The sequence below is a fragment of the Bubalus kerabau genome, chromosome 12, assembly GCF_029407905.1.
Source record: "Bubalus kerabau isolate K-KA32 ecotype Philippines breed swamp buffalo chromosome 12, PCC_UOA_SB_1v2, whole genome shotgun sequence".
Classification (NCBI taxonomy): domain Eukaryota; kingdom Metazoa; phylum Chordata; class Mammalia; order Artiodactyla; family Bovidae; genus Bubalus; species Bubalus kerabau.
In genome coordinates, this window is record NC_073635.1 from 83,261,635 (window position 1) to 83,286,748 (window position 25,114).

At 43.3% G+C, this 25,114-nt stretch overlaps 1 protein-coding gene across 1 annotated transcript; it reads right to left on the bottom strand.

The window, feature by feature from the left end:
* Positions 1 to 4,199: 4,199 nt before the first annotated feature.
* SLC10A2 (solute carrier family 10 member 2) lies at positions 4,200 to 24,523 on the bottom strand. The gene is given in 6 exon segments (XM_055541916.1): positions 4,200 to 4,306; positions 6,905 to 7,062; positions 9,659 to 9,834; positions 11,231 to 11,319; positions 16,030 to 16,148; positions 24,022 to 24,523. Coding segments are annotated over 6 exon segments (1,026 nt in total). The 5' UTR covers positions 24,399 to 24,523.
* Between the last annotated feature and the right edge of the window lie 591 nt (positions 24,524 to 25,114).

Genomic DNA, 25,114 nt, shown 5'->3' on the forward strand with positions numbered 1-25,114 from the left:
GTCCCTGTCATCAGTGACTTTTTTTTTCTTTTAGCTATTTTATTGGGATGCAGTGATACCTCGTGATTTTGATTTGAAGTTATCTTAACTCTTCATACCGGACTTCCCTGGTGGCTCAGACGGTAAAGTGTCTGCCCGCAATGCGGGAGACCTGGGTTCGATCCCTGGGTCGGGAAGATCCCATGGAGAAGAAAATGGCAACCCACCCCAGTACTCTTGCCTGGAAAATTCCATGAACTGAGGAGCCTGATAGGCTACAGTCCATGGGGCTGCAAAGATTTGGATACGGCTGAGCGACTTCACTTTCACTTAACTCTTCGAGGTGTTGAGCATCTTTCCATTTTTTGTTTGCCATTGTCATGTGTTTATTGGCTTTACTGCTTTTCTTTGCTAAAGAGTCTGTTCAATTTTGCTCATTTTTATCACTTTCCTTCTTATTGGTTTGTAAGAGTCTTTATATGTGTGTGTGTGTGCTCAGTCGCTCAGTCATGTGTGACTTTTTGCAATTCCATGGTCCTTCCAGGTTCCTCTCTCCATGGGATTTCCAGGAAAGGATACTGGACTGAGTTGCCATATCCTTCTTCAGGGGATCTTCCTGACCCAGGGATCGAACCCACCTCTTTTGTGTCTACTGCATTGGCAGGGGGATTCTTTACCACTTGTGCCACCTGGGAAGCCCAAGAGTCTTTACATAGTCTAATTATTTTGTTTTTGTTTTCAACTGGAGGATAATTTTATATTATGACATGTTTTAAAATATATTTTAGAAAACATTGGTGCTGCAGATTTTGCTCATCTACTTTATGGAAAATGCCCTTCATGTTTCTTAATTGTCCAGCCAATCAGCTAACTCACACTTTTTGCCAGAAAAGAAATATAGAATTCCATCTTTCAGTCCTAACAGATACATCAACATGGATTCCTGTACCAATCCCTTCACATCAGAATTCCGACTTCAGGATAGATAAAATTTGGATATTTGTGCGAAGTTTTTCATACTTGGATGAATGTGTCTTCTCTCAATGTTTCTAACCAAGGCTCCCTTGATTGCTCTCACACTGATGATTTATTTATTTATTTTTGTGTGTGTAAATAGTTGAGGATGGAAGTGCTGGCCATTAACAGAAAATTATCTTCATTCCTATTCCATTGTACAGTATTTCTAGATTCAAAATATCCCAACACAGGTCAGAACACTCCATTTCTAAAATCTTAAATAAACAGATGAGAAGCCTTTCTTAGACACTGATATTCTGAATTGTTCCTTTAATTGGTGTTCAGAAGTCTTTTATCCTGGGCTGATGCGCTGTAAAAAGGTGAGGGCTGGTGAGAGTAAGGCTTTCCTTTTTCAAGGGAGGGCATCTTGCCGGGAAAGGGTGAGAAGGGAGAACCCAGGGCATCTCAAGCTTTGGGGTATTTAAGCAACGGAGCTTTGGAAAAGTGTACGCCTGCAAGCTGAAGAAATGGGACCTGTTTCCCCATCCATGCCTGCGTACTCCTGGGACAATTTCATGTACTGGGAGCATCCATACCACAGCCTGAAGACCTTTGTTCTAAGCTAATGTGGTTGTTCAGAAGTAAAAGTTTAAGACGCAATGGAATGCCAGATATTCCCAGAAAGGTAAATTGTTCCCTTCTGGAAGAGAGAGTTTCCCAGTGGAGAACACAGTGGTGTCTGTGAGCGGCTAAGTGAAGGTCATAACCTGCATTTCTTCAAGTCTTCTCAATGAGAGAGATTTTAATGCACCACGACCATAAATGAAGTATCTCTGTCTCTCTCCATATCTCTGCATCTCTCTGTCTCTCTCTCTCTGTACATTTTTCATAGAAAGTGGTGGTGGTGGTCTTATTTATGTGTGTGGTTAGTTGTGTCTGACTCTTTGCGACCCTGTGGACTGTAGCCCACCAGGCTCCTCTGTCCATGGGATTGCTCAAGCAAGAACAGTGGAGTGAGTTGCCATTTCTTCCTCCAGGGGATCTGCCTGACCCAGGGATGGGACCCGTGTCTCCCGCATCTCCTGCACTGGCAGGTGGATTCTTTGACACTGAGCCACCTGACTTTTACTATTATTTAAAACAGGCATTGTCACCCTGTTTTTAAGAATCTTTGGTTAATATTCCTCCAGTATGATTTTCTTGGGGACCACCTCAATCTGTATCAGTGGGAGAACTAATTATTAGAGTATTTAATTGAGAGTTTCTTTCAGGCACTTATCGAGAAACAATTGAACATTTGAAAATTCTCTGGAACTGAACACTGAAGACAGTGGTTGCAAAGATCCAAATAGACCAGCCCAGTCATTACAAAAATTATTTTCATTTATTCAAGCCTTTAAAATAAAATATTCGTTTAATAGGATACTCACAGAGGCAATAAAATGCATAATTTAATCAGGCTTTCAAACCCATTTAAAAATAGAGAGCTTTCATTTGAGAAAGCTCAGCTATTTTTCTTCCCTCTAGCACATTAGAAAAAAAACCCTGCAACTCACAAGATACTACGTTGTATAAGAGAGCCAAATTCTGTTTGACTTACATATCTTGATGAACAGGGAGGAAAAAATCTGCTTGCTGCAGCTGCTGGCATCCAGGCCCTTGACTTTGGGCATCTTAAAATTATGATATGAATTCATGGCATGTCTTTAATGCACCTGCCTGCTTTCCATTTATGAGACAAGTGTAGGAAGAACTTGACAGATAGAGTGAAAAGTCTTCCTTTTGCACCATTTGGAGCAATAGTCTTTGACCCTCCCTAATAGGAAGATTGGTAAAACCTCTCCCCTACTAGCCTTTAAACAAATCCCTAGTTCCTTTTAATATGTTTGCTTGACAATGGAAGCATACAGAGGACTCATTCAATTGTAAATGTGAACCTAGTATAACGAGGCATAAATGGGACGCATTTAAAAGCAGAGTCCCTCCCCGTTGATACTTGAAGAGCTAAGAGCTGATCCTATAATTCATGATCCTGTAATGTTGAGGCACCAGCTTGACCCGAACTCACACCAACCAAATGCAAAAGGCCCTTGGAAACCGAGACGTCTGAAAGGCAATGGATGAGGCAGTGAAAAATGGCCGAATACTGGGTTGGCCAAAAACCTCGTTTGGGTTTTTCCTGTACTATCTTTCGGAAAAACCCAAACGAATTTTTTTGGTCAACCCAATAGAAAATGGAACTAACCCACTCTGAACTGAATTGAGAATGAATCGCTGCAGAGTGAAGGAAAAGGGATTAAATTAGCCTGGTGATGGAGACCCGACTGTTGGCCAACTGTTCCACATTTGCCTTGAAACCTTGCTGCCATTGTCCAAATCCTCTTAGCTTCCTCCTGTTAGCCTGTTTACAGCAGCCCAGGGACTCAGCTGGCGATACCCTTCCCACTCTGGGCCCTGGGTTTGTCCTCCTCTTCCTCACTGTGTGATACCTTACTCATTTCCCCACTGGCTCCCTGGCTTCATTCTTACTCTACTTACTCCTGTGTATCTCATTGACTCTGGTCTCACATTTCAAGCAAGTTTCTGGTTTTTTTGCTTTTCCTTGTATTTGCCATGATCTCCCGTTGAATGGAGTTCACCCACCAGAGCAGTCTTATTTCTTCCAATGCATCTCCTGCTCTCTGTGCCTACCGCCCCCTCTCTGCTCTAGAATGTCTGCTGTGCGGGCTTCCTGTGAACCCGCTGTCATAGTAACCAGAGTCATACGGGCAAGTCTCCAGGGCTCAAAAAGCTTTGCCAAGCTCAAGCCATTGAATTTGAAGAATTCTGTTTTTCCTACAAAAAATCAAGTGAGCATCATTGGACTCCCAAGGCTGAGTGACAGATGTAAAAAATCCCTATCGAGTTATGGGCTGGATTCTAATTTGATTATTCAATTCTCTTGTGTCCTATGTTGGGTTTAGTCTGATGTTCAAGGATATTTTGGGGCCATATTAAAAACCAATGTATACGTGTGTGTGTGTGTATATATATATATAAAATCACATACATGTGTACAAATATTTGTTACATTAAATATTTGGATTGCCAGTCACTTGGTACCGAAACCAATACATGAATTCAATTCAAATTTAAATTTTCACCGTAACTTTTTTTCTGCCAAATATCCTATCCAAACAAAGAATTAAGTATTTGTTAGAGCTAAAGCATATTCTTTAGGATGCTTTTTGGTCCACTGATGGTTGCTTTTCGTCTGGTTGAAATCATTCATTGATTTGTTAGAACGATGACTTAGGTACTGGTTCGTTGTCTTTGCCCTCTGGAAATTCCACATTGTTTTTTCTGTAATATTTCTTGTATACCACGTACACTAGAAAACAACACACAGCAGATGAAGCAAATTTCATAGTAATCAGCTGCCAACTTACATTGGACAGGCATTGTAATTGGTGACTCAAAAAACAGTTGGCATTTTCTGTGGGCGGGAGGCAAGTAGTGAGCACGACCCCCGCTCTGAGTTCCATGGATCACTCATGGTAAGAGGGGCGATCGCACTGCAGAAGGACCTAGCACACAACGACGGGCTATGCGCTCACCTGATTTCGGCAGGCATCAGTTAGGTTGCTGGTACTTAGTAGTAACAACCACAGAAGCACGTCTTCTGTCCCTACCATCTCCCAGTTATGCACAGGTCCTCAACAGATAAGCTAAGGTGCATTGTCAAGACCTTGGTCTGCTGGTCTGTGTTGGAGGAGTTGAGCTGGAATAACTGTCTCTCCCAGCCTTCACTCACTTCTTCCCATGATGGCGGGGCCTTGGCTGATGGGTGATCAGCCTTCCTCTCTTCCATGAAGCTGCTAGTCTCTCATAGCAGCCTTGTGTCAGCATATTTTTGAGATCAGCTCGCACCTGGACAGACTAGCCTGGGGTTGATGTATCTGTGTGCTAAATGCACCCGTGGGAAGCAATGAAAAGGGGTGGTATTAACAAGCCCAATCTGGTCATTGTTGCCAGCTGTATTTTCTAATTAAGCTTTATCAATTGAATACAATAAACGTGCTATTTTGTTATCTAAGTATCTGATATTTTTTCCCTTCTACTTCTCATTTGGTTCCAAAGTCAATAGGGGAAGAGATGGTATTATTTATTGGCACCCTCGGATTCCAATACCTCACACTTAAAATTGATATAATAGTGCTATCTGTCTCATAGGGCAATTGTGAGATAAAATGCTCAAGTGTGTAGTGCAACCTGGGAGACGATCAGTAAATGCCAACTCTCCTGATGACGCACAGCTGAGAAAGACAACAGCCTGCTTCCAGTGTCGTCACATGTCAAGATCCATATCTCCATGGTTGATCCCCTCGCTTCTAATATATTTGTTTCGAAGCCACTGAGCTATTGACGCTGTTGAATTGATCTTGTGGTTAATTAAAATATTCTACTTTTATTACGAACTGTTTTAAGCCAGGAATCCTCACCTTAGCACTGATTTTATTTAACCAAACTATTTCCTCCTTCCTTCTTTCCCTCCTTCTTTCCTTTCGTTGGTCCAAAAAACATTTAGACTTATAATCTTTTCACCAAAATATGTGTCTCAGCACTGCATGTCCTTAGGAGAAGCGCCTCCTGGTTTGTATTCTTGATGCTAAAACTGTGGCAAAATGTAAGACCGATGCTATTACCCACTTTTCCATTATTCCTTCAGCTTATCTATTAATCCCTGCTGAATTAGTTATCTAACTAGTAAATCTATGCGACTGCTCTATCGCCAGTCTACTTTCTCTGGTTTGTCTGGTAGATGCCGCCAGTACTTATTTGGAAAAATCCCACAGTGCACCAAATTGGGTGCATCTCCAACAAAGAGAAAACAAGGTAATTAGGCCATGGAGCCCTCTGTCCTGGACCGGTGATAACTCACTGGAATGTTTCTAATGGATCCAGAGGGCCCAATTCTAGGAAGGAAAACTGTGCTTCGAGAATGACATTCAAGACCACAGTGTGGAGAACGATTAGCTCCCATGGGCCAGTTGAATACCTATTGGAGCTAAGTGGAAAAGCAAAACTGTACCTCTGCTCATTGGATCACTTAAGAGTCATGTTAATTTTTCATCCGCCTTCACTATGCTGTCCCTATTAAAGTGCCATGAAGCTTAAATGTGAAGTTTCTTTATTAAAAATAAAGAAAATCAGAGTTTGAAAACAAAGGTCAAATATCTCCAGTCATTAGAAAATGTTGAGAAAAGTTTCAGGCAGGTGAAGGCTGGCAAGTGGCAGGGACTAATGGATCAAAGCTATATGCTACATTAGAATAAAATAAAAAAAAAAATCAGACTTGCTATTCCCCATACTTGAAATAAAGAATGAGTGTGCTTCAACTGTTTCAATTGTATGTTGGCTAGTAAAATATATATAATGTATATTTATCTAGTAAATGTATATTTATCTATTATATATATCTATATATATCTACTATATATAATATATATATATATTATATATAATATAGTATATTAATCTAGTAAAAAATGTATGGCTAGTAAAATATATATAAATAAATAAATATATATATAAATAATATATGTACACATATATGTCTTCCAATATAACAGCCTGATAAATGGCTCTTGTTACACCAATTTTCTGATAAATATGCTGTATGTGTGTGTGTGAGTGTGTGTCACTCATTGTATCTGACCTTTGTGACCCCGTGGACTGTAACCCTCCAGTCCATGGCGTTTCTCAGGCCAGAACACTGGAATGGGTTGCCATTTCCTACTCCAGGGAATCATTTTTCTCAGTACATCATCTTGATATGCTTAATATCAAGTCATAATAATATGGGCGACTTTTACCACCCACTTATTTCACTTGCCAGAAACAGGGAATTAAAAAATGCCATACTGGCAACTTGAGGATTCCTCAAAGAAGCGCGTCACCATGAAAGGTGACTGTGAGTGTTCCTCACCTGCCAAGAACAGCGCTGCTGCAATGATTTGGAAGACGCTGTAGATGAGGGGGAAGGTGAATATGAGGTTGAGCTCCTCGGGGGTGAAGGAGAGCTGGACGATGGTGGAGCACAGCTGTGTGTTCTGCATCCCCGTTTCCAAAGCAACGGTTCGGCACCTGAAGGAGAGGTCCGGACAGCCAGTGTTTTCACCGGTTTGTTCTGGGTGTTGTTCTGCTTTGTTATTGTGAACAGTAGAAGCAGACATGAGTGTAGAAAACTTGCGGTTACAAAGGGGATGGTGGAGGGCGGGGAGGGGTAAACTAGGAGTTTGGGATTAACAGACACACACCGCTATATATAAAGGAGGTAATCAACAAGGAGACCCACTATACAGGGTGCTTAGTCGCTTCAGTCGTGTCCGACTCTGCGGCCCCATAGCCTGCAGCCCGTCAGGCTCGTCTGTCCATGGGCTTTTCCAGGCAAGAATACGGGAGTGGGTTGCCTTGCCCTCATCCAGGGGATCTCCCAGACCCAGGGACTGAACCTATGTCTCCTGCGTCTCCTGCATTGCAGGTGGATTCTTTACCCACTGAGCCACCTGGGAAACCCTCAATATCTTCTAACAATCTATAATGGAAAAGAATTTGAAAAACAATATGCACATATGTATAACAATCACTTTACTGTACACTGGAAGATAACACAGCACTAAATTATTCTAAAAAAAAATTACTCCAGAAAAAAAAGCAGATGTGAGAACAAGTACATATATATGTATGTATAAATATATCTGTTTTAATGCATTTATTCACATAGTTTTATTTATATTAGATAAACATGTAACTTATTAATATATTATTAGATAATATAGATATTTTATCTTTTTCTCTACATATACATAGATGAAATCTTACTCTAGTCACCCTAATGATTGCTGTAATAATGAGAAAATGGATATGAACCTCTATAAAACCTCTATGGCAACCTAGAGGGGTGAGATAGGGAGGGAGGTGGGGGGGTGTATAAGAGGGAGGGGACATCAGCCTGTGGCTGATTCATGGTGATGGATGGCACAAACCATCACTAATTGTGAAGTAATTATCCTCCAAATAAAAATAAAATTAAATTAAAAAAACCTCTATAAACGTTAAAAAGTCTTGTGTAAACAAAAGCTGCTGTTACTGTTTTCTCCTCTTTACATTAAAAAAATTGAGGTTTATAATATTTCTGGTCCAGAGGAACAAGGAACACCAGTTAGCTTATTTTACCCTCTGAGCAGTAGACAATATTTTGTCATCCATTTCTATAGTGCACATATGTATAATTTATGTATGTTATACTTAATATATTGGATAATGTTCATTTATAAGTGATATATACTTATTCAACAGAATACTGAATACATTTTATATAAATAAAAATGATAAAATAAAATTACATTCCGATGTGCTGGTTGGAGATGAAATGTCCTTCCTTGTAGCAGGCCCACACGTACTAAAACCTGTGTGGATCATAAGTTCATCTAGAGGAGCCTTGTAGGTCACAAGGCTGATGTGGATGCTTTTGTTGAAGTCGCTTTGTTTGGAGAATAAGACTATGTGACTGCAGAGGAGCTCAGCATGCACTGTATGGGAGGGGTCCAGGAGCATCTGAACAACAAGAGGCAGTCAGTGTCGTCTTCCTGGGGAATGTGCATCCTTTAGGAATGAATGCATCTACTCAGAGTGATGTATTCAGAAATAGGGTGAACGTTATGACAGGCGAGACATTTTGAATTTGCCTTGTATTTGCAGCTGTTCTAGGTTGAATTGTATTTCCCTAGATGCATATGCTAAAGGTCCTAACCCTCAGGACCTCAGATTTGGACACTATTTGGAAATAAAGTCACTAAGATACAATTATTAATAGTGAAGACAGATGATTTGGATGTACCCTAGTTCAATACGACCAGTGTCCTTATGAAAAGCGGGAATATGAACATACAGACATCCTTAGAAAGAAGGCAGTGTGAGGAGAAACGGGAAGATGCATCTATCAGCCAAGAGGAGGGACCTGAACAGACTCCCCTTTATTCCTCACAAAGGACCAATCCTGCTGACACCCAGATTCTGGGCATCTGTCCTCTAGAACTGGGAGACAAATTTCTGCTGTTGAAGCCTCTCAGTTTTTGGTACTTTGTTTGAGCAGCCCTAGCAAACGAGTTGCGGAGAAGGCAATGGCACCCCAGTCCAGTACTCTTGCCTGGAAAATCCCATGGATGGTGGAGCCTGGAAGGCTTCAGTCCATGGGGTCGCTGAGGGTCGGACATGACTGAGCGACTTCACTTTCACTTTTCACTTTCATGCATTGGAGAAGGAAATGGCAACCCACTCCAGTGTTCTTGCCTGGAGAATCTCAGGGATGGGGGAGCCTGGTGGGCTGCCGTCTATGGGGTCACACAGAGTCGGACATGACTGAAGTGACTTAGCAGCAGCAGCAGCAAACGAGTTGGGCTTCCCAGGGGGCTCAGTGGTAAAGAATCTGCCTGCTGATGCAGGAGATGCAGGTTTGATCCCTGGATCTGGAAGATCTCTTGGAGTAGGAAACAGCAACCCACTCCAATATTCTTGCCTGAGAAATTTCATGGAGAGAGGAGCCTGGTGGGCTACAGTCCATGAGGTTGCAAAGAGGTGGACATGGCTAAGCACGTGTGCACACACCCACACGGAGCAGAAGAATACAGTGGCTATTACAGAAGGAAATTCCTAGTCTGATTTACTAAAAACACCATACCTGTGCCAGGACTGACCGGCTATCCTAGCCAGAAAAAACCCTAAGGAGTAGCCAGCTATGGGAAATATGGCTCCTATGATCCAGAGTTTGGGCTGTATGATCCAGGCACTCTGGTAGAGCACGCCTCCAACCACGGCTATGAGCACTATGAGCAGGGCGCCTGTGATGGATCCGATCTGGAAGAGAGACACAACAGCAGCAACAATCGTGAGTCAAAGCAAACTCAAGTACTCTTTTGGGAGAAGAAGCCTAAGGCTCTTTTTCCTTCTGCGAAAATGAGAACAGTGACCCCTCTGTGTGTCTCTTGCCCAATGGTCATGGTAGACCCATGGGAAATGCTGGTGCTTGCCCCATGCTTCCAGTTATAGGAAGATTAACAGGACACGGAGTGCTGTTAATCTCAGTTGGCCCGAAGAAGATGTTCTACTTGCAAATCATCCTTGTCACAGGGGAGGAGAACCCACTCCAGGAAGAATCAGAAGACCTGGCTTCCAAATTCACCTCCCCCTGCCTGCCTGCCTTAAGTCAGTCATGAACCCTCTCCGAGGTACAGCTTTTTCATCTAGGATTGAAGATGAAATCCTGCCCTAGTCACCTTTTATGATTGTCTTGGTAATGAGAAAGTGGAGATGAAACTCTATGAAAGTTAAAAAGGCATGGGCGAGCCAAACCAGCGTTATTACTGTCTCCTTTTCACATTAAAAAAAAAGAAATGGAGATGATAATTTTTTTTTTTTTTTTTTGTGAGAGGAAAAAAAGAACACTAAATGGCTTATTTTGCCCACTGGGAAGTGGAATCTGTCCATATATATACATCTTTTTTTTTCCTTTTGAACTTTTTATTTTGTATTGGAGTATAGCCAATTAACAGTGTTGTGATAATTTCAGGCAAACAGTGAAGGGACTCAGCCACGCATACAGTCCATGTCTATATATCTGTATAATCTATCTCCATCTCATCTGGTTAGAATATAGTTGGTGAAAGGGAATGAATGGTTACTCATTATATATATCATCATTTGTATGTGTATATATATATGTATCATTTTCTATCTATATATGTGTGTAATATACACACATTATATATTTAATATATTTTTATATCTGTATATATACACCTACCCATATACATGCACACACACACACATATATATATATTTATATAAATATAAAATCTATCATTTGCCAGGCACTGGATTGGCCATACGGATACAGGGGTGAGAAAGACATGACCTATTTTCTAAGACAGCTGTCTAGATATATTTTATAATACAAACCCACAGAGCAGAGGTAAAATAAAATGCTGTGGGTGTACAGAGTAGGAAAAAGCCAAGAGGCAACATTTGAAGGGGGTGAACTGGGAATCCCAAAGGGTGGATAGAAACTTGCCATGTGGACAGGGAAGGGCATTCCAGAGGAGTGGGCTGCGTGTCTACTAACGAAGGCCCCTTAGAAGGGGCTTTCTGATCCCATGAGAAAACCAGTTCTGTTGATGGAGAGACTCGTCATTGCAGCGCACACGTTGGGGCCTTGAGTGTGCTGCTGGTGCCGTGAGTGACACGGGACTCTTACCTTAAGGATGATCTTGGCTTTTTGGGGCCACTTGTGGTTAACATACATTCCAAGGGAGACAGGAACAACAAGAGTCACCAGAGATATACCTGAAGGTGACAGAGAGCAGTGGGAGTGACAGAACGCAGCACAGGGAGGATGAAAACAAGAATAAGCGGCCTCCAAAAGGTTTAGGATGTAGATCAGACTCCTTTCCTGAAGACACTAAATAATAAAAAACAAACAAACTCCCACAAACTCTACTTCTTCACCTACTCCAGTAAATAATTCAATATTTCTGGTGGAAAAAATCAATTATATTGATGATATAAATCCTTTCCCTAAATCCTAGATTAATTTTTTTAGACTTCCTTATACTATCAATTGATATCTTTTAGTTTCAACTTGTCAGCATCTTGGCTTATTTGGCTTTGGAGTTTTATATCCTATGAAAAATATCTTTTCAAAGTGTGTGTGTGTGTGTGTGTGTGTGTGTGTATTCTTGGGGTGTAGAAAGATGATAGTTAACATCTGTCTGTTACTTCACAGTAGTAGAAATAAAAGAAAAAAGTCCAGGATTCTGCAGGCATTCTGTGGCTAACGACTTTGAGTAAAGATTGACTAGGGTGATTCAAACCTGCAGCAGAGAGGTGAGACAATAGGTTGAAAAAGCATGCTTTAAATTTTCCATGAGATAATATATTTGGCGACCTCTCAAGTAATTATACTTCTTTGCAGGCACGTGCTCACCCAGCCAGATGAAAGAGTCATGCTTCAGTTTCTCCGTGTTAAATTTACTGCTGTTCTTGAGACATGCGGTTTGTTTCTCCTTATTATTTAATACTCGTTTGTCCAGTGGCTGCTTTTAGATAATATACCACCAAACAACTTGTAAGTTCTCACAGGCTGTTTCTTTTTCAGACATCTTTTTAAAGCACCAGGAGACAGTGGAGTCGAATAATGAAATTCTGAGAGTGGGTGTTGCTCGGTACTGGAGTAGATAGAACTAGGACTGGGAAATGGATTCTGGATTCCAGGTCTGTAAATGTCAATTTAAAACGAATGTAATAGTGATAAAAACATAAAGTCTTTGCAGCCTTCTGGCCGTCCTGGCAGTATAAGGGTCTGCAATGACTTTTCCCCAGAAATTACACAATGGGATTAAGTAATAGCTAAGTGTACCAAAAGCAGGAAAAGAAAAAAGAAAAACAGGAATGAAAGAAGGAGAAAATGGTGGAATAGAGGAAATGAAAAGGGTCACTGATGGACATCCTGGTAAGAGCTCCTAGAAAAATCCCCTTTGGGGGCCCTTGCATCCCGCTCTTGGGAGGAACATTCTTCCTCTGGGTCTCCAGACTATTCCCTAAAAGGATGTTTGTCCGCCTTAAAGGAAAACCATGCTGATGCATATCAACCGTCCTGTAGCGTCTTCCATCTGGGGACTGATACTGTGATTGGAATGTGAGTGTGATTGGGCTTTGGTGATGTATTTGTCACACGTTGGGTCTGTGCAAAGGCAGCCCAGCTCCATGTTCGGCCCCTCCTTGCTGAGTCTTTATCTTTTGGGGGCAGCCTGAGGCTGCAGGATACACACACAAGCAGGACCAGCTGCTCAAGTCGATGGCAGAATTGCATTTCCTCTCTTGATCCATACGAGACCGCATAAAGTTTGAAAGTTGACTCACAGTTCGCTGGAAAAGACACCCTTTGCCCTTCGTCTCTTTCAGAATGTAGGACTCCCGCCTGGAGAGGTGGCTTGTTGTCATCCTTTACTCCCCAGCAGGCTGGATCTTGTGTACCTTATTCCCTGTGTGCCTGAGCTCTCTGTGGCAAATACCTGTCTATTTCGATGTGAAAGCCTCTGCTTACAGTCGTGCCATCTGAACCATAACTGGATCTTTAACCAAGTTTATGTGGCAGGTACTAGAGGGAAGAAGGGAGAAAGAAAAAAAGAGAAGGAAAGAGAATGGGGAATAGAGTCACGTGGTGGAACCTGGAGCCAGACAGACTCAGAGCGGGACCTTATTCACAAGCTGTGAGAACTGTGAGTCCTTTGTGCCCCTGAGTCTTGGGTTCCCCATCTGTGGAATGGGTAGCTTTCTGTCTCACGGTGCTGATGTGAGAATCCGATGGTGAACTGGATGCACGGTTCCTGGTCCTAGACTTCTTCAAATGCTTTGAGGGAGGAGGAGAAACAGCAACTTGCTGCGGTGTTTGCGGTGTTACCGGCTGCGCAAGTGGCCTTGGTCTCTACCTAGCTCTCATCCTCTGGAGGGACTCAGGGAGTGTTTGTTGAGTTATCAGAACATCGGAAGCACCGTATGGGAGCTAGGCACAACGGCCCTGCCCACGGAGCAGGGTGAGAGCGGACGGGAGGGCTACACCCAGCTTCCCTGTCATCTTGGACAAATTAAACATATGTCCTGAGCCTAAATTGCCTCGTTGAAAAAGTAGTGATAATGTCTTGCTAATTAATCAGGTTGTGTGTTTTCCACATTAACGGACAGCAAGAAGATTAGGTTGGAAAACAGGCCTGGACAAAATGGTGAATAAGCGGAGTTAATATCTTTGTTTGGCAGGCTCTCATTGAAGATTTTTTAAATCTTTTCCTCTCTGTTTCTCTTCACTTCTATTTTCTTTTCCTTTTCGCCCTTCATGTCTTGTATGATGACGTCTTTCTCCTTTGGGGGTACTAATGACTCTTTCTCACTTTCTTTTCCTTGCTATCAATCATTCACACTGTAGTTAGAATTTCCCAATATTGCCATGGGGCATTTTCCAGAAGGGAATGAATATTAAGAGGAGAATACTTTAAGACTTAAATTTTTTCTTAAACAACAAGTGATTTAGAATTAAAAATTCTCATTCAGCAAACAAGTTCTGTGAGAAGTGTACACCACTCAAACAAACTGCACTCTTTAGGAAGGTGCCCTTCCCAGGTGGCAGACTGGGGGTTGAGCAGCATGAGGCCTGGGCAGGTGGTTGTGCAGGGTCAGCTAAGGCCTACTTGCAGTAGATGACGCCTGGCAGGAAGGAGTTCCCTGGGGTCAGTAGAAGGACCACTGGAGGAGAAATCCCATTCTGAACACGTGTGCCAAAAAGAACCGCTTTTTGGGAGGAATGGGGAAGGGGTTGTCTAATGGCCATGGTAGGAATAGAGAGAAAGTAGAGACCATCTGAAGATACGACAATACAGATTGTCCCCAGGGGGTGTGCCAAAGTTTGTTCTGATTCAGTTGTGTAGACCTGAATCATGTTTTTTTTTTTTTTTTTTAAATAATCACAGAGCCAATCTTTCTTAGACATGGAAGCCATCCAGGACAGCTCTCCATGCCAACAGGAATCCTGTTTACAACCAACCATCCTTCTGAGGCACCATTCAGTCTTTATTCACATGCACCCTTCCATGAGACCCCCACACCTCTTTGTGGCAGCCCATTAGGGAGACACGTGTCTCTAAGGGCAGCTGAGAAAAGACTATTAGCATACCAGTGATGGGTCCTGATGTGCTAACTCACCCACATCTCAGCTGCAATGGTCCTGGTTCTGGCAGATGCCTGGTTTGCATAGACCAGGAACTATCCTGTCCTGCCCTTGACCCCACGTTCCACCAGGTACCTAATCTCCTGCCATTATGTGTTCCCCTAGAAATGGAAGCCCTTTGGGTGTGGAGGTGACCATCTGGGAGCTGAGACGAGTGGACACAGAGTTATAGCTTGCACATTGGACTCCTGGGACTGGATACACAAGCTGGGTCAGTAGATCATCTTCTGAATCAAGACACGGTCCCCAGGGGACAGTTATAAACAGTGTGTTTCACCTGAAGGCTTCTCGTGGCCATTGCTTACTGGGGGCCCTATTTTGAAATCATCAGTGGAATGTTTTTTTCGGATTTCTTTAACTTGAGTATTTGGGAGCAGACTCGTCCCCCCTGGATTAGTTGTGCTCTGGATTATGGGAAGGACAGAGCCTCCTGTGCACCAGGCTCTAGTCTCCTTAGGTCCAGACAGCTGTGCCCAGGGGTCCCTCCCATCAGCCCCTCTCCCTGGTGATTTCAGCGGAGGACAAAACCAATTCTCCCATGGGCTCAAGGTTCGGAATTCAGATTCTGCTAATCCTCATTCAAACGCAGGCGAGACTTGTCCTAACGGCCTTTGTTATTGTTCGGTCACTAAGACATGTCTGGTTCTTTGCAGACCCCATGGACTGCAGCACACCAGGCTTCCCTGTCCTTCAGTATCTCCAGGAGTTTGCGCAAACTCATGTCCATTGAGTCAGTGATGCCATCCAACCATCTCATCCTCTGTCACCCCCTTCTCCTCCTGCCTTCAATCTTTCCCAGTATCAGGGTTTTTTCAGATGAGTCAGTCCTTCACATCAGATGGCCAGAGTACTGGAGCTTCAGCTTCAGCATCAGTCTTTCCAATGAATATTCAGGACTGATCTCCCTTAGGATGGACTGGTTGGATCTCCTTGCTGTCTAAGGGACTCTCAAGAGTCTTCTCCAACACCACAGTTCAAAAGCATCAATTCTTTGGCACGCAGCTTTGTTTATGGGTCCAACGCTCACATCCATACATGACTACTGGAAAAACCGTATCTTTGACTATAAGGACCTTTTTCGGCCCAGTGATGCCTCTGCTTTTAAATACACTACCTAGGTTTGTCCTAACTTTTCTTCCAAAGAGCAAGCATGCACAGACTATAGAGGGTGTGAGAGGTGACGTCTAGCTGAGGCTGAGCCTGGCCCGAGGAGCTAGCCAGGGGCAAGCAGAGGGGAGCCTGGCCAGGCTCAGGGTCTGGCCCGACAAGTGACTTACCTATGTTATCGTAGGGAATCACGATCATCCCCGAATCAACCCACATTTTGGTGTAGATTAACAGGCACAGTGGCATCATCCCCAGGGCGAGCAGCGTGGAGCAGGTGGTCATGCTGACGCTGGAAGGAAACGGGCAAGTTGACATGGCCACCTGGGCTTTCCAGGGGAGAGGTGGTTTCCTTTCTCAACCCATGATCAGAAAGTCTTGCCAAAGACTCTCTCCAAACTGTGCCGCCCGGTCTGATGGATGGAAATATACATGTCCTGTGCAGGCCACACCAGGGACAAGATGGTGAGATCTGTACTGAGTCCCTTTCTATTCTGTCTCCCTCCCCATTGCTTCTCAGGCCTCCCTCGGTGGTTCAGACATTAAAGAATCTGCCTGCAATGCGGGAGACTCAAGTTTAATTCCTAGGTCGGGAAGAATCCCCTGGAGAAGGAAATGGCAACCCACTCCAGTATTCTTGCCTAGAGAATCCCATGGACAGAGGAGCCTGGCAGGCTACAGTCTACGGGGTTCACAAAGAGTCAGACATGACAGAGCAACTAACACTTTCACTTTCCATTGCTTCTCAAGCATCAGAGAAGATATTTCATGACAACTTAAACTCATTGTTAAACAAGGTACAAGGTGCTTGGACATGCCGCCCTGAGAACCTCCACTCAGAGAACAGCAAACATATTTACACCTGCCAAGACTTCATGGGCTTTGGCGTGTCTGTCCAGCTTGAGATGAGATGGGTCTCCACAGCCCCTGAAGGAAAGCGCATGTCCAAGGGAAGAAGTCTTGATGTCTTTCCTTAAAGCAGTCAAATTATTCCTTGACCCACCCCCCAAAAGCTTGAGAAAAGGAGAGGAAACTGACTTCAAAAATCAAAGAAACCAGGAGAGCAGGCAGGGTGGACCTAGTTTATACTTCTGCTAAGAGATTCAGGAAATGGAGTTCAGCAGAACCAAGGTCTGGGACTTCCCTGGTGGTGCAGTGGGTAAGAATTCATTTGCCAATGCGGGGAACATGGGTTCATTCCCTGGTCCGGGAAGATCCCATATGCCACGGAGCAACTAAGCCTAGGAGCCACAGCTACTGAGCCCGTGGAGCACAGTGATTGAGGCCCAAGCACCTACAGCCTGAGCTCTGCAAAGAGAGAGGCCCCCGCAACAAGAAGCCCGAGCGCTGTAACCAAGAGTAACCCCCGCTCGCCCCAGCTAGAGAAAAGCCTGCACAAGACCATGGAGACCCAGGGCAGCCAGAAATACAGAACAAATAAGTAAGTAAAATTATATATAAAAAACTTCAAAGAGAACCAAGGTCTGGGAGTCTCCTCCCAAGAACATCCGCACGTGAATGAGTGGACCTGGCTGAGTAGGAAGACATCGGCTCTGGAGGTGGAGGGTATGGAATGATGCTTCTTCAGCACCACTGTGTGGATAGAGGAGGGCTTTTGGGTAACGGGTCTTCCCAGTCTCTGCAAGGTACTCGGGGGGTGGTGGTGGTGGTGCATAGTCTATTTCCAGGAAATGTGGCCCTTAGACGGCTGGGCCAGACCCTGCCTGGCTTGGAAGCAGGGCTGTCCACCTACGTGGCTCTTAGCTTATGTGACTTCTCTTGGCCAGTTTCCTTCTCTGTGAAATGAAGATCATAATTGTTACCACCTCACAGGCTGAGGGACCCAGTGTGTCCAGCGCTTAGAATGATTCAAGGAGCCAGTTAGCCCTAACCCTGTCTGGCGACTGGGTATGTGTGCATGTGTGTGTGTGTGCATGTGTGTGTGCATGTGTGTGTGTGTGTGCATGTGTGTGTTGTGTTTTGGCACAGAGAATTTTTTCTGAAAGGCCCTCTAATAGTTGTAGCACTGAGACTATCCGAGTAGTAACTTCTTAAAAGGATTATACGTGGACTTCAAGGAAAATATTAAATTATTTACACCACCAGCTCCCCCCCACTGCCCCCCAGAAAACCCCAGTTTTTGCAAAATAAAGAATAGGGAAATGTTTATCAGGGGGCTTAACTTGCCTGATAATATTTTTTTTTTAAACAAACAGAATGAACTCATTTAAAATATGTTTAAAGGATTTAGAAAAAAAAAATTGTCTTAGTAGAGCTAAAATAGTGTAACAGTAACCAATGCTGAGGATGTACATGAAGTATTTCCAAGAGGTTCAGTCTATTATGGTGACAGGTTACCTTAACTTAGATACACAAGAGGATGCTAAAGGCAGAGTTCTATGCCAGAATAATAAGTTAATTTGTCATAAACAGTGTTTGATCCTACTTATAAGTAAAGTCCTGGAGTTTGTGGACAACTTTTCCCCCTCTCTCCTCCTTTGTCATTCTCTTTTTTATCTTTTATTTTAAAAAATAAATTAGGATGGATTTAAAGTTATTCCCATAATCAAATTACTTTTATTCCAGTTCATCCAATATGCTTTCCAGAGTGGAGATGACAAGAGCGGGTGGAGAAGGGGGCAGTGTTCATTACCTAGATCACAGCTAAGAGATGGGTGAGTACTTTTTGTTTTTAACCATGAGAACATCTTTTGAGAGGAAGTCTGTTTCTCTCCTTATTTTTCTTTCAAATTTCTTTGTAAAAGCTTCAATTCTGACTCATTGCTAAGACAATCTGTGAAGTTGTATCATGGTCTTGAGTTTGGCAAAAGCAGTTTCACAGAGGCCAGGAGGAGGGCCAAGACAGGAGCCGGAGAAGGGGATGGTTTGGATTTAGTGGCCACCGGGAGCGTTAACACACTGCAGAGGACACGAGAATGAAGGGCTGAACTACTCGAAATGAGATGAAAACCAACTCAGATAAATGATTTTAAGGAGCAATGTAGGAGGGTACATTAACAAAAGGAAAAGGTCATTTTATATAAAAAATCAGAAGTTCTACAAACAGCAAGGAGGAGAAGGCAGGAGGAGAAGCAGACGACAGAGGACACGATGGTTGGATGGTATTACCAACTTGATGGACGTGAGTTTGAGTAAGTTCCGGGAGATGGTGAAGGACAGGGAGGCCTGGTGTTTTGCAGTCCATGGGGCCCCAAAGAGTCAGACTCGACTGAGTGACTGAACAACAGCCACAACAACAAACAGCAAAGGGGTCGACAGTGGAAACACTATACCGTGCATTTGCATTTACATCGGAATAAGAGAAAACATAAGATAAGAAAAAAAGAAACTTCTTGGTTTAAATTCTTGTCTTAGCCCTATTCACTACCAGGGAGAATTTTTTTCCTTCTTGTTTTCCTTTTGGAATTAAAAGAAAGCAATAAATGAGAATTCAGTGAATGTTGAGGAATTTGGTGAAGTCAGTGATGAAAAATGCAAAAGACTGTAATCATATTAGAAATGAAACACCAAGTTTGAAACAGCAAAAGAAGTGAATATAGGTGAGGCTGGACAGCGGAAGCGATGACATAGAATCAGCATGGAACGGAGGCTCAGAGTCTGGACAGGGATAAATGAATAGATCTGGATTCTGATTTGGACTCTCACATACACTGCTATTACCTCTGTCAAGGTTTGGAGCCTTAATTTCATCACTTATCAAATGCAGAAAGTAATAGTATTAATACTAATCTCAGATGATTAGTTTGAGGATAAAATACACTGGTTGGATGGCATCACCAACTCAATGGACATGAATTTGAGTAAACTCGGGTGTTGATGATGGACAGGGAGGCCTGGTGTGCTGCAGTCCATGGGGTCACAATGAGTCAGACATGACTGAGCGACTGAACTGAACTGAACTGAGCTTTTACTGTGAGTGGCTCCTAACAGCGTCTACTAAGTGTTTGCCAGTAAGTAAAAAGAAATGCTGCAGAGAGGCAAGGCTTGGTTCCTTTGAGGGGAAAAATAAAGGGAAATTCATATAGTGTTGAATTAATTCTTAAATGAGAGCTGGACATATATATCATTGAAATGGGAGGAATTGCTTTGAATTTGTGATAAGCCCAAGGGTCAATCTAGAGCAACTCAAATAACAGCGAACACAAAGCTGGAAGATGAAAAATGTAATGGCACCTGGATGAAGAATAAAGGAGGTGGTAGGAAAATCTGGAAACTTTTCCTACTTTTCTAGAAAATTTCCTACTTTCCTAGAAAATAATAGAAGGGAGTGTAGACTGTGCATAGCAGTAAAGGAATTAGGGGGGACGGGAGAAAGGGTGCACAGGCAGCAATTCCCCAAAGAAGTGAGAAAAAAGAAAACGGGAAGGAAAAATCCTTGGGTGGTGTGGTGGCAGTTTACCTGCTAAGTCTTGTCTGGCTCTTGGGACCCCATGGACTGTAGTCCGCCAGGCTCCTCTGTCCATGGGATTCTCCAGGCAGGAATACTGGAGTGGGTTGCCATTGCCTTCTCCAGGGGATCTTCCTGACCCAGGGATCGAACCTCCATCTCCTGCATTGCAGGCAGTTTCCTGCATTGCAGGTTGATTCTTTAAGGACTGACCCACCAGGGAAACCTGTGCGGTGTGCCCAAGCCATTGTTAAAGAAAGGAGATTCAAAAACAGGGAGGCTTTGCGTGTAGAGCAGACACAAGGGGGTGAGGCTCTCTGTGTTCGCTCCTAGAACCGTGAGCCTGGGCCTCTGGCAAATTCATCTGAAAACACCTCTCTTTCTCCCCGAGACATTTTGTGCCTAATGTACCCATGACAGGGCTAGAACAGGTGAAAACACCTGTTTCCTGATCAGATTCCCAGGACAACTTTCTAGACTGGAGTGAAGGAGCTGAACTACTGCTTGCTGTACATCAGTGAGCAAGGATTTCATTAGCAAGGTCTCTATTTTGTAATGTGTGTGTGTGTGTGTGTGTGTGTGTGTAGTCACCAGAGACTGCAAATTGATGACTTCCCTGGTGGCTCAGACAGTAAAGCTTCTGCCTACAATGCAGGAGACCTGGGTTCGATCCCTGGGTTGGGAAGATCCTCTGGAGAAGGAAATGGCAACCCACTCCGGTATTCTTGCCTGGAAAATCCCATGCACGGAGAAGCGTGGTAGGCTACAGTCCATGGGGTTGCAAAGAGTCGGACATGACTGAGTGATTTCACTTTCCCAGGTTTTGGAAAAGACGATGGGGTGAGAGAGAGAGAATTTGATTTCCCCCTGAAACCACACCCAGGAAAGTGAAAGCCAAATGATACTGATTTGCTCCTGTTCTGTGGTATCTGCTCAACTAGTGCAGGTACCTGTTGGCATAATCAGTCACATCTCAGCTGCCATTGCTAGAATTTAAGTGGAAATGGAGAAGCTAAAGTCCCCAGAGGACAGAACTGGAAATACAAAGGTTAGATAGAATTGTATCCACACATATGATCATGAGACTTTAGTTATCCACTGCTCACAAGGAAAGAAAAAAAAAGTTGGCCAACCGTTTCCCGATAGCTGAGATGTCACTTTCTTAATTTGCTCTAAAGAAAATCTACTTTTCTGAAGTTAGAAAATATATTTAGAAGTATATTTTTCTAAAATATATTTTCTAAAGAAAAATATTTCAACAGTTTTTCCTCTAACAGATGCAAGGCATAATGCAATTCATCGCCTTCATCGTGGTATAATTTAACCTCCTTTCAAGGATTATTATTCCTGATACGCTATTACTTGTTCCACTAAAATGCAGTGGTGTCTTCTGGGTGATGGGTTCATAGAGCTGTCTGTCCCTAAAAGAACTGAGGGCTTCCCTGGTGGCTCAAACAGTAAAGAATCCTATCTGCCTGCCTGCAATGCAGGAGACCTGGGTTTGATCCCTGCGTTGGGATCCTCTGGAGAAGGGGATACCCACTCCAGTATTCTTCCTTGGAGAATCCCATGGACAGAGGAGCCTGGGGACTACAGTCCATGGGGTCACAAAAAAGAAGAGCTGCTGTGTTTTGTGAGTTGTGTTTTTCGCTTTGGAGGCATTTTAATCTTTAAATTGAGGTCAGGATTTGGGGGAACCTTGCTGCCGTGAGACACAATCCTGCCCCTCTAATAGATTGCCTCCCCCATCCCCAACTTCCTGTGTCTCATCCTCTGTGCTGGGTAAAAGCACAGCAAAGCTTGAGAATTGGGCAAGTAAGTAGGTCCTGTGTGAAGAACGTCTGTGAGATCAAGCAGGATTTACTTTGGGTGTGCCATGTCTTTCACTGGGTCTTGTTTGAGCTCCAGAGAGGTGAAATTGCTAGAGAGGTATGGTGACTGCACTGGGCGGGTATTGTTCCCAAGACAAGGGGATCCGTGGCGTGCACACTTTCCAGGATGAAAATTAACCATTTTCAACACCGCAGTCCTATAAGAGGACTTCTTCTGACTTGCTGAAGGATTCATCTACCCTGATTCAGCTGGGGGGTTTCCACTGCAATTTCAAACTCTACTTCTGGCTCTCTTATTTCTTAATATTTTTATTTCTTACAGGATTTGTTATGCAAGGGAAGCAAGATTACATAATCATCTCCTGTTTCCAGAGAAATAGAATTTCCTTTAAGCCACAGGGAAGTGTGAGTGAGAACCTTTAGATAAGGTTTTACTATTTCAGCCCCCAGAAGGGAATCTACCCCCAAAGCTGATCAACTCAGCACCAAACACACTTTTCTATCTTACAGATGATCACACGTGTAGCCTTACATGGAGATACAGGCTCTTTCATTTTGTTGAAAAATTGCATTACGTAATATTACATAAAAGCTGTTTGGTGGCAAAGTCCTATCTTCAATTCACTTTACCCCCCTCGACTCGCTTGTAGATTCCCACCCCTGTGCCTCCATCCGGGTCAGACTGAGATGAAATGTAAGGAGGTCTTATTGCTATATGGCGGTTCACAGATTAACTAAACCTGAACAGCACTTGCCATCCTTTGCTCCTCACAGGACTTTCATTAAGGGAAAAAAAAAATCTGTTACAGGGAAGAGATGGTACTTCCTTATGTGAGAGAGATGTAACGTGAAGATATACAGTTGATGTGATTTTTCTAAAGCTTCTGGAGAAATGCGCATCAGCAGAGCTTGAGGTGGCGGGCTCCCGCGTGCCCACCAGGTGCCGAGTCAATCCGGAATCCAGTTTGACAGTTTGCGGTGGTTATATTTCTCCACCGTGAGCGTCTCTCTGAGTGTTGTTGCTGAGGGGGTGAACAGAGCCTGTTGCCTACTGTTCAGGATTTAATAAACACACATTATCCTGATACCCATCTGGTTTGCAGAAATGCACACCTTTCACCGGAAATGAGGAATGGTGAGGGAAGGAAAAACATATTTGTCTACTCAACTTGTAGCATTAAAATTCTTGGTCCCCTCCCATTAATGCTTCACCTTATTCCGATTAGTTTTTTTCCCCCAGTGCTAGTTCAGATTAGCATAGGATGAAATGGACAAACACTGCAATTAAGATTTCTCTGTGGGAAGCAGAGAAACCATCCTCTGTTTATTTTATAGGAAGGTAAGCCTAATTTTTTAAAAAACTGCTGTAGTCTTTTTTTTTTTTAATTTAATGCCAGTAGAAGTGAAGCAAATGTACATTTTTGAAAATTTTATTTTAGATTTTATACCAAGAGAAATCTTGTCCCCCAAAACTGGCTGTGTTTGGTCATGGTCTCATCCTAGGGTCTAATGTTTACTGGACACTTTGATTTCATGATTCCATTCAGGACTCCTCATCACCACAAAGAAAGTTCTTGTTTTTTTTTTTTTTTTTTTTCCTGATACCAACGAAAACTTTCTCAGGTGTAGCTTCTGGGTTGGAAAGAATTTCTTTTTTGGAAAAACTTGGACTCTTTTCCCAAAGAGAAACAGCAATTATCCAACTCCTTGTTAACTGAGTTAGATTCAAAAACACAAACACAGAAAAGAACCCTTAAATTCACACAGCACAGCAGCCGTGCAGGAAGGCGAATTAAAGACATCTCTCTCTTGTCTCAGCTGGACCCCATATCCATGGCAGAGCAGATGGGCATTCACGATGCCACAGGCTACTGAGAAGGTTAATTCAATGCCATTAATGCGGTACTGGGAGGTTTACATCTTACCTCAGGTCCATGTCGCCATCCACCCAATAGGCCAAGATGTTGGAGGCAGTCCCTCCTGGACAGCATCCCATGATGAGGACCACTACAGCTTGGATGGGCATGATGTCAAAGGCCACGGAGAGGATGAATCCTGTGAGGGGCATGATCCCGAACTGACAGAGGAAGCCAACACAGATGCCCCATGGCCGCTTTATGTGCCCAAGGAATTTCTTGAGTTCCACATTGCATCCCATGGAGAACATCACCAGAGCCAACAGGATGGTCAGGACGACGCTCAGGACTGTACTTAGAACGGCGTTGAAGTTGCTTTCTGGTACCAGACAGGACGTGCCATTGCAAACTGTTGCATTGGCCAAACAGACCATTGAGTTATCCATCGCTGCCTGTTCTGCTCAAGCGCTCATTGAAGTCACAGCAGTTCCAGTCCACTGCTCCTACTAGATAAATACCGTCTACTCCAACTGCATCCAACTTTTAAACCCTTTTCAAACATGTGTCACCTGGTGTCTCCTTCCAAAGCCACCTCAGAGAGGCAATAAAAAACAATAAATGCTAGAATGTCAGTTTCGAGAGGTAACCTTACAACACAGCACAAATTATGAATCATAAAAGCCCTGTCAAATTATTGGCCCAGACAGAGAATTCTAATTAATCATTTATTAGCATGATAACGAACTGTGCATTATAAAAAGAGCCATGTTAATGTTTAATGCTGGGAAGCTTTGTTAAATAATCTCAGTTAAGTGACACTTAAAATCAGCTCGAACTATTACAGAAGGGGCCTGTCTCATCTCTGTGCAATATGGGGGGACTGGGTCCTGAGAAGTCCAGTGCCTTGTGACAAATCAAATTACTGATCAGTATCAGACTTTGTGCTAGAACCCAGACCACCAAGTTCCTCCCCAAAATAGTTTTCCTTCCACATTGATCTGTGTGTGTGTGTTGGTCTATAGTGATCGTGGAAGGAATATTTAAGCTTGAGAAACTTATAGGGTCTTGTTGCACACCTATGGGAGAGTAACACGCAGAAGGGTAGGATGTTTTCTGTGTCGTCTGGTGGGAAGGCTGGCCAGGAAAGCCCCATCAGTTATAA